The sequence below is a fragment of the Siphateles boraxobius genome, unplaced genomic scaffold (genome assembly GCF_051911475.1).
Source record: "Siphateles boraxobius isolate OS27281-9 unplaced genomic scaffold, OSU_SipBor_1 25, whole genome shotgun sequence".
Lineage (NCBI taxonomy): Eukaryota > Metazoa > Chordata > Actinopteri > Cypriniformes > Leuciscidae > Siphateles > Siphateles boraxobius.
The window spans coordinates 839,296-854,208 of record NW_027508866.1 but is presented as its reverse complement, the minus strand read 5'-3'; the positions used below and the strand labels follow the sequence as shown (position 1 = coordinate 854,208).

At 42.3% G+C, this 14,913-nt stretch overlaps 1 protein-coding gene across 2 annotated transcripts in view; it reads left to right on the top strand.

Annotated features, from left to right (window-relative positions):
* Positions 1-14,913, top strand: part of mylk4a (myosin light chain kinase family, member 4a) — a 61,979-nt gene that overhangs the window by 21,305 nt on the left and 25,761 nt on the right. The window contains exons 5-8 of one of the 2 annotated variants that reach the window (XM_077242058.1): positions 11,534-11,793; positions 13,333-13,438; positions 14,033-14,126; positions 14,220-14,329. In XM_077242058.1, coding sequence (XP_077098173.1) covers positions 11,534-11,793; positions 13,333-13,438; positions 14,033-14,126; positions 14,220-14,329 — 570 coding nt within the window. Of the gene's footprint in view, positions 1-11,530; positions 11,794-13,332; positions 13,439-14,032; positions 14,127-14,219; positions 14,330-14,913 lie in introns of both variants that reach the window. The other variant, XM_077242057.1, reaches the window with a different exon arrangement.

Genomic DNA, 14,913 nt, shown 5'->3' with positions numbered 1-14,913 from the left:
TAGTCCAATGTCAGTAAAGATTACGTCGACTTTTATGTTCCAGAAAGTGGTCCGGAAAAATTCCCTCAGGTAATACTAATCAAAATTTTCTCAGGGAAGCATGCGCCCGAACCCCCCTAGCTACCTCACATTTAAATTCACATGGCTGTGGGGGGTGGGGGGTAATGTGGGCTGATGTGGCTACAATGCCAGGGCTTAATTTTTGTCCCAATGTTCAGCAATTTTACCATAGTATCGTCATCATATCAGTGTTGATGGACCAAAATAAAAACATTAAAATATCAAGCTGATAAGTATTGTGATACTTAGTGCCACTGGGACACTCTTGTCCCAAAAATTATTGTTATACCACGATACTCAATATGTTGTCCCACGGTGAGTCATTTTTCCCTGTTGCACCAACACAAAATTTGACGGTTCCCCCACCTACCAAATCCCACTTTAACCACTGGTTATATTTATAGATTATGTGTTTGCGCTCGTGATATCAGGAAGCAACGTAATACGCACATGATGACAGGGAGGAGATAGCGGTGCTTAAATCGAGTTGCCCCTCCCACTTCTACTAGTTCTACTGAGATTTCTTATCCCGTGCGAATTGGCCATTAATATTAAAAACTGTGGTAAAAATTACATTACTACTACTACCATTGTAAAACTAATCTTGTCCGAATAGGGCTTAAGACTCTTCTCCGCTCTTTAAATATACAAAAATCAATAGCCTTTATATACATAGTGTTTCTTATATAAAGAAAATGCTGTCTTACTCATATATCAGGGGCCGGTTGTATAAACATAGCCATTATGTTAAGACAGTGTCTTAAGTTCTAGTGTGACCCACTAGCAGTTAAGTCTGGGGATGTCAGTTTTACTTTTCGTTTTCAAATTAGGGTAATCTACGTTTTTATGTAACTGATTTAAAAAAGCTATCAACAGTCTTAAAGAAAAAAAATTGGTGTCTAACTTGTAAGACTAGTCTTAGCGGTATTTACCTTTGCATTTTGAACCAGCAGAGACAGTTCTAACTGCGTGTGGCACTTCACTCACAATTGAGGCTGGCGGAGTTAAGAGGATTGACTGACAGTTTGAGTAGCCAATGGAGTTACGAGGTTTAGTCACAACCTCTTTTCAATGCATTTTAAATGCATATTTTCATTAGTAAAATGTGGGTGACTATATGACAGCATGGGGAATCAAATGACCACTCAGTCCCCTTTCGATACACACCCAGGTCTGATGAGCCTGTGGTGGACTTGCCTTGGCGGAGAGTGTCTTGTGGCAAATGGCCGAAACGCCCAAAGAAGCCAAGGTGCACAACTGAAGATATGTTGTATAGGAGGACACATAACTAAGTGGTCACTAACGCAACACCCCAACTAAGAGCATGCCTCAAAACAGGAATCGGACTGAATCAGTTGGGATTGTAACATCTAGTCCTTATTATGTAATTAAAGGATGACCAATAGAATTAATAATAAAAAAAGATAAAACAAAAATGACTAAATATAGAGATATGAGCTTTCCATCTGACAGCAACAATATATTCTTATTTGTAGCATTTATTATTATATATTTTTTGGAATCTAATAATTTTCCACGGCACACCTGACAACCTGGCACAGGGGTAGTGAAACACTGTTCTAGAGAATTGTGTGCTTCCAATTTTGTGACAACCCTTTTTTATTCTGGCATGACTATGCCCAGGGGCGCAACTACTCAGTGTCAGAGGGGTATGCAGCAACAATTTTGGCGCCCCACAAAAAATAAATAAATAAGTGTGCCGGACATCATCATGTATGTATTATATAATAAAGGTTTATTTTAAAGTATATTAGCCACTGTAGGCCTACCATATTATATGGTATATATGTACATAGATCTGTACACTACAAAGATCCTTTAGAACCCTCTCTGTTAACTATAATGTAGTTTTTGTCAAACAAACATTATGTAATAGATTTTCCATATTACTTTTTCCATATTAATAATATGAAGAAATTAATCTGTTGGTATCAAGTGGCTCCCCCTACACTTCCACCTAATGTTAGACCTACCTGTTGCCTTCCCCTGTCTTTCCTGAACCACCAACCTCACACCTGAATGTAATGAACTCACTGATGAATAAAGCAGCCTAAATTCAATTCTTAAATCAGCCTAGTGATGGCATCAGATTGTGCTGCTGTTGAAATTACATTGACATTTTGGATTTTAAAAAGTACAACACACACACACACACACGCACGGACGCACGCACGCACGCACACACACACACAAACACACACACACACACACACACACACACACACACACACACATACACACACACACACATATATATATATATATATATATATATATATATAGCACAGACATTTAAAGAGAGAGATGTGACCCTGTAATTACAGCTTCGATGTCACCCAGCAGATTTAACTATAGCCTGCATGTCTGACAGCACAGCTAACATGAACAGCTTATGGTAAAGCAAAATCTATTAATGATTCCATGGTAAACCAGACTTATTGCGTAAGTTATGTTTTCCAGTGTCTAGTCATTTATTGTGCAAGCTACCTTATATTTACCAGTTGTTATTGAGATATAAAATAAAATTGAGATATGTCATGCATGGGATTGGTACCAGAGGGTTTAACCAAAATCTAAATGTAGCTATCAGCAACATTAGTTTGCATTAAGTTAGCAAACACTAGCCAGTCTGTTAACATTAATTAATGTTAACAGACTGCAAGCCTAGAAGTTTGGTAGGAAATCGTCTCGGTTACATATGTAACCCTCGTTCCCTGAGTAGAGAACGGAGACGTTACGTCGGATGACGACGAATGGGGGTTTCGCCTAGAAAGCCAATCATCTTCGTGTATTATAAAACGAGCCAATGGCGATGAAATGCCATGGGTCTGCGGAATTTGCATAGCGTAACTCCGCCCCACCTCGTGGGTATAAAAGAGGGACGCTCGGCAAAATGCAGATATGTCTTCGCTGTGGAGCCGAGACTGAACTCAGGCGTCTACCCAGCGGTACAGCGGAAGTGGCAGCATATCTCAGAGGATGCCTACCCGTAGGGAGGACTTAAGAAACACATATGGCCGGAGGGCTACATATGGAGGAACACTGGAGTGACCAGCCCGAGGGGTGGCGACTTTCAACTCCAGGAGGGCAAGGTGGCTTGCCAAGGGAAAGACACATGCTCAAGGAGGCTTACAGTGGAAATACACATGTGGGGGTTACTCAGGGAGGAACCATGCACACGGACATGACCTAGCCGACGCCTAGGCAATAGACACTGGCGCCAGCGTCAACAGTGCTGGAGGAACTCAGGGCTTCAGAGAGGAAGGCTCACCTGAGGAATAATCGCACGTATCCAGTCCGTGGAGTGGAATGGCGAGCAAGCGAAGACACCTGAGCGGGTCCAGTACTAGCTAACTGAAGCGAGTACACGAGAGGACACAGGCTCCACTCGGAGATTATAGAATCTGGCGAATGTGTTGGGTGTCGCCCAGCCTGCAGCTCTACAAATGTCTGCCAGCGAGGCGCCATGCGCTAGGGCCCAAGAGGAAGCCACGCTCCGGGTGGAGTGGGCTGTCACACCAAGGGGGCACGGTCGGCCTTGCTGTTGGTAAGCCAAAGCAATGGCGTCCACTATCCAGTGAGACAACCTCTGCTTTGAGAGAGCCTTTCCCTTCAGTCTCCCACCATAACAGACAAAGAGCTGGTCTGAGTTCCTGAAACACTGCGTTCTGTCTACGTAAGCACGGAGAGCGCGTACTGGACAGAGCAGTGCCAAGGCTGGGTCTGCCTCCTCCCGGGGCAGCGCTTGCAGGTTCACCACCTGGTCCCGGAAGGGAGTGGTGGGAACCTTGGGCACATATCCAGGCCGGGGTCTCAGGATCACGTGAGAGTGACCGGGCCCGAATTCCAGGCACGCTTCGTCAACGGAGAATGCGTGCAGGTCCCCTACCCTCTTGATAGAGGCCAAAGCAACCAGGAGCGCTGTCTTCATAGACAGGAACTTAAGCTCAACTGAATGCAGAGGCTCAAAGGGAGCCCTCTGCAGGGCATTTAAGACCACTGAGAGGTCCCAAGAGGGAACGAGAGGAGGGCGAGGAGGATTCAGTCTCCTCGCTCCTCTCAGGAACCTGACGATCAGGTCGTGCTTCCCCAGAGACTTGCCTTGAACTGCTTCGTGATATGCGGCGATAGCGGCCACATACACCTTCAGGGTGGAGGGAGACAGCCTTCGCTCCAACCCATCTTGCAGGAAGGAAAGCACGACAGAGATCGAGTATCTCCTGGGATCTTCTCGACGAGAAGAGCACCAGTTGACGAAGAGGTTCCATTTCAACGCGTAGACATGTCTCGTGGACGATGCTCTAGCGGAAGTGATGGTAGCCGCCACCGCTGGTGGCAGGGTACTCAAACCTGCCTCGTCCCGTCCAGGAGCCACACGTGGAGCCTCCAGAGATCTGGTCGAGGGAGCCAAAGGGTGCCCCGTCTCTGAGAAAGGAGATCCTTCCTCAGAGGAATTGGCCAAGGAGGTGCTGTCGCGAGGAGTACCAGTTCGGAGAACCGGGTCCAGGTGGGCCAATACGGCGCAACCAGAATGAGTTGCTCCTCGTCCTCCTTGATCTTGCACAAGGTCTGTGCGAGAAGGCTCACTGGGGGAAACGCATATTTGCGTAGGCCCCGCAGCCAGCTGTGCGCCAGTGCATCCGTGCCGAGGGAGCCCTCGGTCAGGGAATAGAACAGGGCGCAATGGGTCGAGTCGTGAGAGGCAAACAGATCTATCTGTGCGTCCCCGAACTGGTCCCAAATCAGCTGAACCGACTGGGGATGGAGTCGCCATTCGCCGGAGATGGGCCGAAACCGTGACAGCTCGTCGGCTGCAAAGTTCCGATCTCCGGGAATGTAGATAGCACGAAGGGACCTCAGGTGCTTCTGACTCCATAAGAGGAGGTGGTGAGCGAGTTGTGACATACGGCGGGAGCGTAGACCACCCTGACGGTTGATGTACGCTACAGTCGCGGTATTGTCTGAACGGACTAGTACGTGTTGACCCCTGAGCAACGTGAGGAAACGGTGCAGGGCAAGGCGTACTGCCAGCAACTAGAGGCAATTGACATGCAAAAGGCGCTGGGGTCCTGTCCAGGAGCCCGCGGCAGCATGTCCGTTGCACATGGCGCCCCAACCCGTGGAAGAGGCATCTGTGGAGACAACAACATGCCTGGAAACTCGTTCTAGGGGAACTCCGGCCCGTAGAAAGCTGAGGTTCCTCCACGGAGTGAAGGACTGACGGCAGGTCGGAGTCACTGGAACTCGGAACGTGCCGTGATGCCATGCCCACCTCGGGACTCGATCGCGAAGCCACAGCTGAAGCGGTCGCATATGAAGCAATCCGAGCGGCGTTGCCGCGGCTGCAGATGCCATATGCCCCAGGAGCCTCTGAAACAATTTCAGTGGGACCGCACTCTTGCCATCGAACTGTCGAAGACAAGTCAGCAGCGTGTGTGCGCGCTCGCTCGTAAGCTGCGCGGACATGGCGACCGAGTCGATCTCCATACCGAGAAAAGAGATCCTCTGCATGGGGCAGAGTTTGCTCTTCTCCCAGTTGACCCGAAGGCCCAGACGGGCTAGGTGCCGGAGCACAAGATCCCTGTGTTCGCAAACCTGGTCTCGAGAGTGAGCTAGGATCAGCCAGTCGTCGAGATAGTTCAGGATGCGAACCCCGTGTTCCCGAAGGGGAACAAGGGCAGCCTTGACGACCTTCGTGAAGACGCGAGGAGACAGGGCTAGCCCGAAGGTGAGAATGATTTCGTCAACTCCTCATGCACCTCCGGGAAGAATGGCATTGGGGTTGGCTTTTGGCCGTGAGGCCAGGAGGATGTAGATCGGGGTGTGGATGAGGGGACTCTCTCTCGAATGAGATCATTGAGTCTAGACCTCAGTGTTGCGATGGCCATGTTCCCACAGAAGGAACATGAGTCATCCACAAGCGCTGCTTTAGCGTGTTCTAAGCCCAAACACGCAAAGCAGCGATTGTGCCCATCAACGGAAGACAGGAAACGACCGCACCCAGAAGAACACGGGCGAGACATCTTTAAAAAGACGTGCCACGTGCAGCTCTTTTAGAGAAAAAACTCAGCGATGCTGAGGCGACCAGGGAGAAACACACAGACTGGCAGATCACTGCTCAGATCGCAGGCAATGTGAACTCGCTGGGTACCGCCGTCACACCAACACCGGAGAGTTCGCTCGTCACAGAAGATGAAGTCAGGATTGGCTTGTGGAGTGAAGAGAAGCTCTTGGCTCCGAAGCGAAAACATATCTGCATGTTGCCGAGCGTCCTCCTTTTATACCCACGAGGTGGGGCGGAGTTACGCTATGCAAATTCCGCAGACCCATGGCATTTCATCGCCATAGGCTCGTTTTATAATAAACAAAGATGATTGGCTTTCTAGGCGAAACCCCCATTCGTCGTCATCCGACGTAACTCGGAGTGACTACGAAAGGGAACTATGCATGATTTCATGGTAAACCAGAGATATTGCATTAGTTGTTTTCCAGATTCTTGTCATTTATTGTACATGCTTTTGTACATGCTTTTGTACATGCTTTTGTACATTAAGAACATGCTACCTTTTATTTTCCGGTTTTCAGCATAGCAAGTTTTGCATATTCTCACGTCACACTTAAAATCCTAGCTGTTGCCTTTCATCATCCACTTATTTAGACAGCTTTTTTGCTTTATCCATCTTTTTCAACAACTCACTACTCGTTCCTGCACCCTCAGCGCTCACGGCGCCCCAGCCTGCTCGCGATATATATATTTTACCATCGTTTTGGCGCCCCCATTGTGCTGCGCCCCTATTCACCGCATATAGATCATACCCACTTTTCGCGCCACTTTATCCATCTTTTTCAACAACTCACTACTCGTTCCTGCACCCTCAGCGCTCACGGCGCCCCAGCCTGCTCGCGATATATATATTTTACCATCGTTTTGGCGCCCCCATTGTGCTGCGCCCCTATTCACCGCATATAGATCATACCCACTTTTCGCGGGTATGATCAAACATGTTTGATATGAAAGACTAGAGAAAGACTGGCATAAATCGGGTCGCTGACTGCAGATTATCACCTCACATTTAACGATCGAGACGACGGGAGCGCGCCGAGACTCCAGTAAGATTCCTAAAGACTGCCGGTCTTAAGTCTGGGACTGTGAAAATCCTTTTGTGTACGCCCGGCATTACTCGACCCTCCGAGACCGGGATTCAAACTGGCATCTCCTGCATAGGAGACAATGTTCACTGTAAAAAAACGTTACATCTCTGCCAGCAAAGTTTCCAGAAGGATGCCGTTAAGTTACAGCAAATAACCATTTACCAAAATTACATGCAAAAACCGTAAAAATACAGAATTTACTTTACAGTCAAAATTAGAGTTAATTTTAGTCTTTTTTTAATCTAATTTAATCTAAAATTAGATTAAATTACAGTATATTACTGTTGATAATGGCTTATTAGACTGTGAAAAACTGATAAATTATGTCAAATTACAGTATATTACTGTTGATAATGGCTTATTAAACCATGGAAAAACGGATAAATTATGTCAAATTACATTAAAACAACATTTAACTTTCAGGCTAAACTGTACATTTAGGGTTTTATAAAGTTATTTTATTACCATGCTGTCTATCTACTGTAATTTACTATTAATATATAGTTTTTCTGTGTAAAATAACAATGAAATTATGTATAAAAATGCAATAAGTACATCAATTCAAATACAAAAGTTTGTATATTAACAGTTTTAATTTTTACAGATCCAATTTCACAACTTTGACCGCAATCTCTAATTAAGAACAGAATACCTGCACATTTACAGTATTAGTAATTGAACATAAACACTGAACGTCAAGATAAGTGATAGATGGGAAATACAAGCTTAGTATATCATTTAGAACATGTAAAATTATCCACATTAAAAGGCAATTGCTGTATACCTTTATACTCTAATATCATTTTTTTTTAAACCTGTGCAATTACACTTTATCCAAAGTGACTTACCAACTACGATAACAATAGAAGCAACAAGGGCAGTGACAAGTCACAGTTAGCCTAGCACAGTACACATAGTAAGTTTTTTTTTTTTTTTTTAAACAAAGATTTAGTATTATTGGGTCAAGTGTTTACGAAAAAGATGGATCTTTAACAGTTTCTTGAAAATGTGTTGGGCAGGTCATTTCACCAGCAGGAAACAGTCCAGGTAAAGGTCAGTGAAAGTGATTTTGTGTCTCTTTGGGATGATGGCACCACAAGGCGCCGTTCACTTGCAGAACACAAGCTTCTGGAGGACACAGATCTAAAGTAGTGAGTTTAGATATAGGGCTACCTTTAAAGACCACTCTTGCTGCAGCATCTGGATCAGTTGCAGAGGTTTGACTGATGCTGGAAGAGCTGCCAAGAGAGCATTACAATAGTCCAGTCTGGATAGAACAAGAGCTTAGACCAGGAGTTGTGCAGCTCTGATAGTATAATGATGTAGAAGGCAAATCAGCAGGATCACACAGCAAGTATGGTTCAGCTGAAACCGTAAGCAGTTCTGTCTTGGCAAGGTTGATTTGAAGGTGAAGGTCATTCATCCAGCAAGAATGTTCCATCAGGTAGGCTAAAAACAACAGATTTTAGCGCTATATCTCTTATTTAATAGTGAACTAAATGAATGCTCTGCTAGTTAACTGGAGATGTTTTATTTATTTTTGTATTAGGTGTACAACTTTCCCCCCAACTTTCATAGATAAAGTTAATAATTTGCAAGCTGCTAAAATAAAGCAAAACATCAGCTAAAATGATCTATAGGCTAAATGATTATAATAAGAGCATGCTGTGCATGTTTGACTGTGATTTATTTATATTTATAAGGTTATTACAGCATTTAATGAGCACAGGAGGTGTATTTGTGAAACGCCTTGTAAGAAATACTTTTCCTTTTCAGGAAAAGTATCGAAAAAGTATCGAAATCGCAATTCTTGACTTGGTAATCGGTATCGAAACAATAATTTTAATAAAATAAAACTGGATGGGTCAGTTAAAATAAGCAAAAAAAGAAAAGAAAAATGGGTTCCCCTTCATCTCCGTTTCAGCGCTTTTCTGCGGCACTGAGGACAGCGACTCAGTAGCCTACCTGTGTGGCTCTTGTGTCGCTGTCCTCAGCTCAGTGCAGTAACGTTAGCCTAACTCGCGGGTCGCACACTGGACAAGAAGGCGTCGCGTCTAGGACAACTCGAGGTATCGCACACTGGACGTGCACTTTCTCAGTTTATGGCCAGCAATACTGTTATGTTTAAGGACATTATGGAATTAAGATAATGTCTGTACTATGTTATGATTGTACTGTAGGCTACAATTATATACAATTAAAGTTGCTGACTTTGCAGTCTGAACACTTTACCTCAGAGCGTCCGTTAACTGAATGAATTGAGAATATCAGCTGAAAATCCAATAACATCAGCAATTTTCATTCAAGCAGCTGATTTCTGTAAATGAATATAAAACTAAATGTATATTGCAGCACAGGGTGAAGTCAGTATATACATTAAAGACGATTTGAGACAAATAGCCTACATTTAAATTTAATATAAAACAAATGGCGCTCTGTGGCGCGGCAGGATTTTGAACAAGGTCCTGAGCCATTGCTGGGCGCCGCAGACAAATGGCGCCGCCGGTGTGTGTACACTCATAGAGAATAAAGTGTTCGAATTTTAAAGACGCGGCACTGCTCTTCTCGTCCGGTGTGCGACCCCCTTAAGTCACACGTGGGGTAGAAGCCGCTGATTGGTTGAGAAGCTTTCACTCAAAGCTTTCCTCAGGCTGCTTATTGGATGAACTGCTAGAATGAAAATCACTCACTACTCACTATAGGCCTGGGTCAAAATGGACGGGCCCGGACCTAAAATGGGTGGGCCCAGGCCCACCCGGGCCCAATGGTAGCGCCGCTGGTGCTTGTGACAACACTATGCTGCAGTGTTTTGCCCTCCAGCTCTCAACGCCAGTTATGACTGAACATTTAAGAATGCTAACGTTAGCTTGGAAACTGTCAACTTAACACAATTGTAATACAAAATATCGTTCACATGTAGTCTGAGACTCTTATCTCAGCCGGTGATCGGTTGGCATGATGTCCGCTGTGACGAACCAGGCTCACTTAAAAAAGCGCGTTATTTCCGAACTGACTGACTGACACTCGCTCCTTTTCACGGCTGCTCCTGACGAATACGATGATAGCTTAGGACCACAGTGATCACAATCCACTTCACGAGCGTAGACTCAATTCAAATCTCCCGCTTGCCCTTGATACAGATCTGACCAGCTAACCGTTGTGGGCGGGACTAAGCAACGGAAAAGTATTGGCGGACAATTTGAATCTGCGTCATCCCGCGCACGCGAGCAAACACACACACACACACACACACACACACACACACACACACACACACACACACACACACACACACACACACACACACACACACACACACACACACACAGTCACAGGCACACAAAGCCACGCAATATGAAGCAACGCAGATTTGGAAAAATATTCATAAAATACATAAAATATACATAACATTATGGGAGAATCATAAAAATTATTATCAAAATGAGCACCTATTTGCAAGACAAAATTAAAAGACTAAAATGATTCAAATACTAACCTATTATTTAACCTTAAACCACACTTTAACCCCCACATGCCTAATGATATTCAATAACAACATGTTAAATGACTGCTGATTTCTGCAGTTATACCTTCTTTTCTTTGTTTTCTAATTTCACAGAAAAAAATTGTAAAATATTACTTAATATTTTATGTAAAATTACACACAACCCTGTAAAAATACAGACAATTTCCTTTAAAAAATGGATGTAAAATCAAAATACAAGCAATTACCTGTAATTTTAATAGTGGACCTTTAAATTACAGCAAATATCTGTACAATAAGAGGCATTCACTGTATAATGACAAACGGCAAAATTCTGTAAAAAAAATACAGACCGTTTCCTGTAAATTTACTTGTTTGTTTTTTTTACAGTGTTGCTAGACCGCAGTCTTTAGCATTAGTCGCTAGTGCGCGTCTTGGGGCCAGGGGAGTGAGGTTTTACCTGCAGCAAGGTTTTTTAATTGTGCTTTTCTCAGAAACACCTTTACTATATAGTATGACTAGACTACATGTGATTGGCTGAACTGTATGTGTATGCAGTACCTAACCCAGATCAACCTTACTCTGAAAGTGTTGGTCACTTATTCAGTTTATATCACTATTTCTAAAATACATAACCTGTTAATATATACATATGTAAACACATAGCATGTTTCTAAGACTACCAGGAGTCTTTGATTGAGAAAAAGTTTAAGCCTGATTTTTGTGTGAAAACATTCATGCAGGCACAAACTGCACGGCTATAGTGAATGAGACCAGATGTCTTCCCCCTCTTTTCTGATTCTTTTGTTTCAGCAGTGAGCCTGAGCAGGTGAATGAGGTGACGACCAGCAGCAAACGACGCGTAACAGAAGAAGATGTGGGTTTGGAGGACCACAAGAAGAGCAGGGTTGATGAGGGTCAAGACCAGGGTGAGCAAGAGTCACAGGAGCCACAGGAACCAGAGGATCTCCATGGTGTTTTCAAAGCTGATGGTGTGGAAATCGAGTTGGATTTCAGCAAATTAAAGAAGGAGAGCTATGAGGATGAGAATGAAGATGACGATCACTTCTTCATCGGTAAGATTCTCAGTGGTTCATTGCATAATTAATACAAAATAATAATGGAATATATATCTTACAGTCATATAATCCACCATTCATTTCCTGATAACCAGTTTGCTACAACAATTACCAGGGTTCATTATCATGAACTAAAACCATAAAAAAAAAAAAAAATTATATTCCATTAACAATATGGAGTTGATAATATAAACACATGATCATAACATGTTTTGATGCTCTAAAGCCGGGTGCAAACTGTACGATTTATAATAGTCCTTAACAACTGTTGCTTCTTTCTGTGTCTTACCCTCTTGCTTGAGGGTGTCAATGATGGCCTTCTGGACAGCAGTCAGGTCAGCAGTCTTACCCATGATTGCGGTTTTGAGTAATGAAACAGGCTGGGAGTTTTTAAAAGCCTCAGGAATCTTTTGCAGGTGTTTAGAGTTAATTAGTTGATTCAGATGATTAGGTTAATAGCTCGTTTAGAGACCCTTTTCATGATATGCTAATTTTTTGAGATAGTAATTTTGGGTTTTCATGAGCTGTATGCCAAAATCATCAGTATTAAAACAATAAAAGACCTGAAATATTTCAGTTGGTGTGCAATGAATCTAAAATATATGAAAGTTTAATTTTTATCATTACATTATGGAAAATAATGAACTTTATCACATTATGCTAATTTTTTGAGAAGGACCTGTATTCTCAAAGACTTACTTTTAGTCATTCTTTGGGTAGCACACATAGTCTGAATGCCTTCGGCTGAATTCAAATGAGCCATTTTAATGTAGATTAATCTAGATTAATTCCAAGATTACAGTGAGATTAATCTAGATTAAAAAAAAATAATCTATGCTCACCTCTAAATAATACACACTTGATCTTTTTCCTACTATCCACTACAACTCACCGCTCAAAAAATAAGTAAAGCAAATAAAGTAATTTTTTTTAAAGAAATTTGTGTTATACTTTATTTTAAGGTGTCATTGTTACAGTCTAATTAAATATTTAAGTACAGTGAAATATTAATTAACTACATGTACTTACTATAGGGTTAGGTTAGGATTAGGATTTGGTTGAGGGTTAATTGCATGTAACAAGGCATAATTTACTGTTATTACTATGGTAATTACATGTAACATATGTAACAAGAACACTGTAATATAAAGTGTTACAGAAATTTGTATAAGATTTTTTTTTCTGTGTACTAAACAAATTTCAAGTATTTGAACATTTCTCAGTGTAATATTTTAGTTAAGTATGTCTAAATCTTTCACTGTATACAACAACAACAACAAACATTTTTAATAAACATAATTCAATTTAAGTCTGTCACAAAGTGGTCCCAAAATTTCTGTTAATCGCAAATAATGGCCAAATTATCAGTTATCGCTGTTTGACCGAGAAAGTCTTGAAATCTAGTTAAGCATCTCATGTTGGGGAGCAACTTTCAAAAACATAACATATGTGTCTGGTCGGCATGTCAACCTGTTTAACCTCCATGCTTTTCCAGACATTTCTATTCATTGTTCTCCATCTTCTACTATCCTGCAGATTGCACCCCACCTCCACCAGCACCCTTCAAACACCGTGTTGTGTCTGCCAAACCCAACCAGATTAACAACTTCTACACTATCAACCGACAGGAGGTTCTCGGAGGGTCTGTAGAAGTATTTTCATAATTTCTCAGAACAGAATGTTTTAGAGACAGTGTCAATTCCGGCAGTGTAGTCTGCTAATGCCCCCAATGGCTAATTGCGTAACATTGCAGTCAGTCTCCACTCACCCGATTCATAACTTCAGAGTCAAGCCAGTTATTTTTACATAGCGATTTCAGAGTATGTGAAATTGTACCTCCACGCCAGCTGGAAACTAATCACTAGGTGTAAATCCATCTCTTCAAAGGGAATGTTCTTCTTGTTGTTAATGGAATGGTATCTGAAAAATATGACACCCTCTGAATTACAAAAGTGTCCCTGAAGTCTTTACTGGTCTGCACCTCTAAGTCTTTTAAAATGTCGTTTTGCATATACAGTGGCTCAAAAAAGTATTTGGACACTTAAGCCACACTTACACATGTGGGAATGTCATTGCAGATGTCTATATCTGTGCTCACATGCTGCAAGATCTCTTTTCTCAGAACTAATGTCAATTTCACTGTTTCTTTATAGTGGGGGGATAAATGTGATTCTCAAAATTTGGATTCTTCTAGTTGTCTTAATTGTCATCGATTACTGCTTTTATCTCCTTTCAGAGGTCGATTTGGTCAGGTGCATAGATGCATGGAAAATTCCTCTGGACTTACTTTGGCTGCCAAGATAATCAAAGCTAAGATTCAAAAAGAAAAGGTACTAAGAACCAACCTGCATTTTTTTCAAATGTAAAGGTTTCTACATAGAGCTCAGTTGTAAAATAATAGCTTAATGTGCTTTATCTGATAGGATGTGGTGAAGAATGAGATTCAGGTTATGAACCAGCTCGACCATGCCAACCTGATCCAGCTTTACGCGGCCTATGAGTCCAGGAACGACATTATCCTTGTACTTGAATAGTATGTACTTTTTATTTATGCATTTTTAATGGCTGGTTCTTATTACATGCATTTGAAACAAAATGCAGCGGGTTTGGTGGGATTTTCACTGGCGTAAATGCAGCATGTCAATGAAAAGATATTATCAACTATAGACCTTTTCTAGACTGTAATATGATTTTGATGAGCTGTGGGTTATTAGACATATATAGTCTTTCCAGTGTAGTAGAATGACTGACTAAAAGTAGAGATGCTACTATCTTGAAGCTTCGCCTTCATCCTCTTTCATTTGTGTTATTTATAGTTTTAATCAATATTTAATGCAATGTACTGTCATAATCAGGGCTTGACATTAACAACCACCAACTCGCCAAATGCGGTCGGATTTCATCAGTCACTCCTACTAGCCATTTTTGCTGGTTGAATGTTATGTATAATATATGCATTTTTCAATTGTAGTCTTTTAAAAAAGCATCTGAAATAATAAACTAAGTGCAATGTAGTGTAGTGTCAAAAATAATGATTTTATGATACATATCGATACTGAAATACCTGAAACGCTTCCAATACTCATTTTCCGAAGAATAGATACACGATGCCAACTG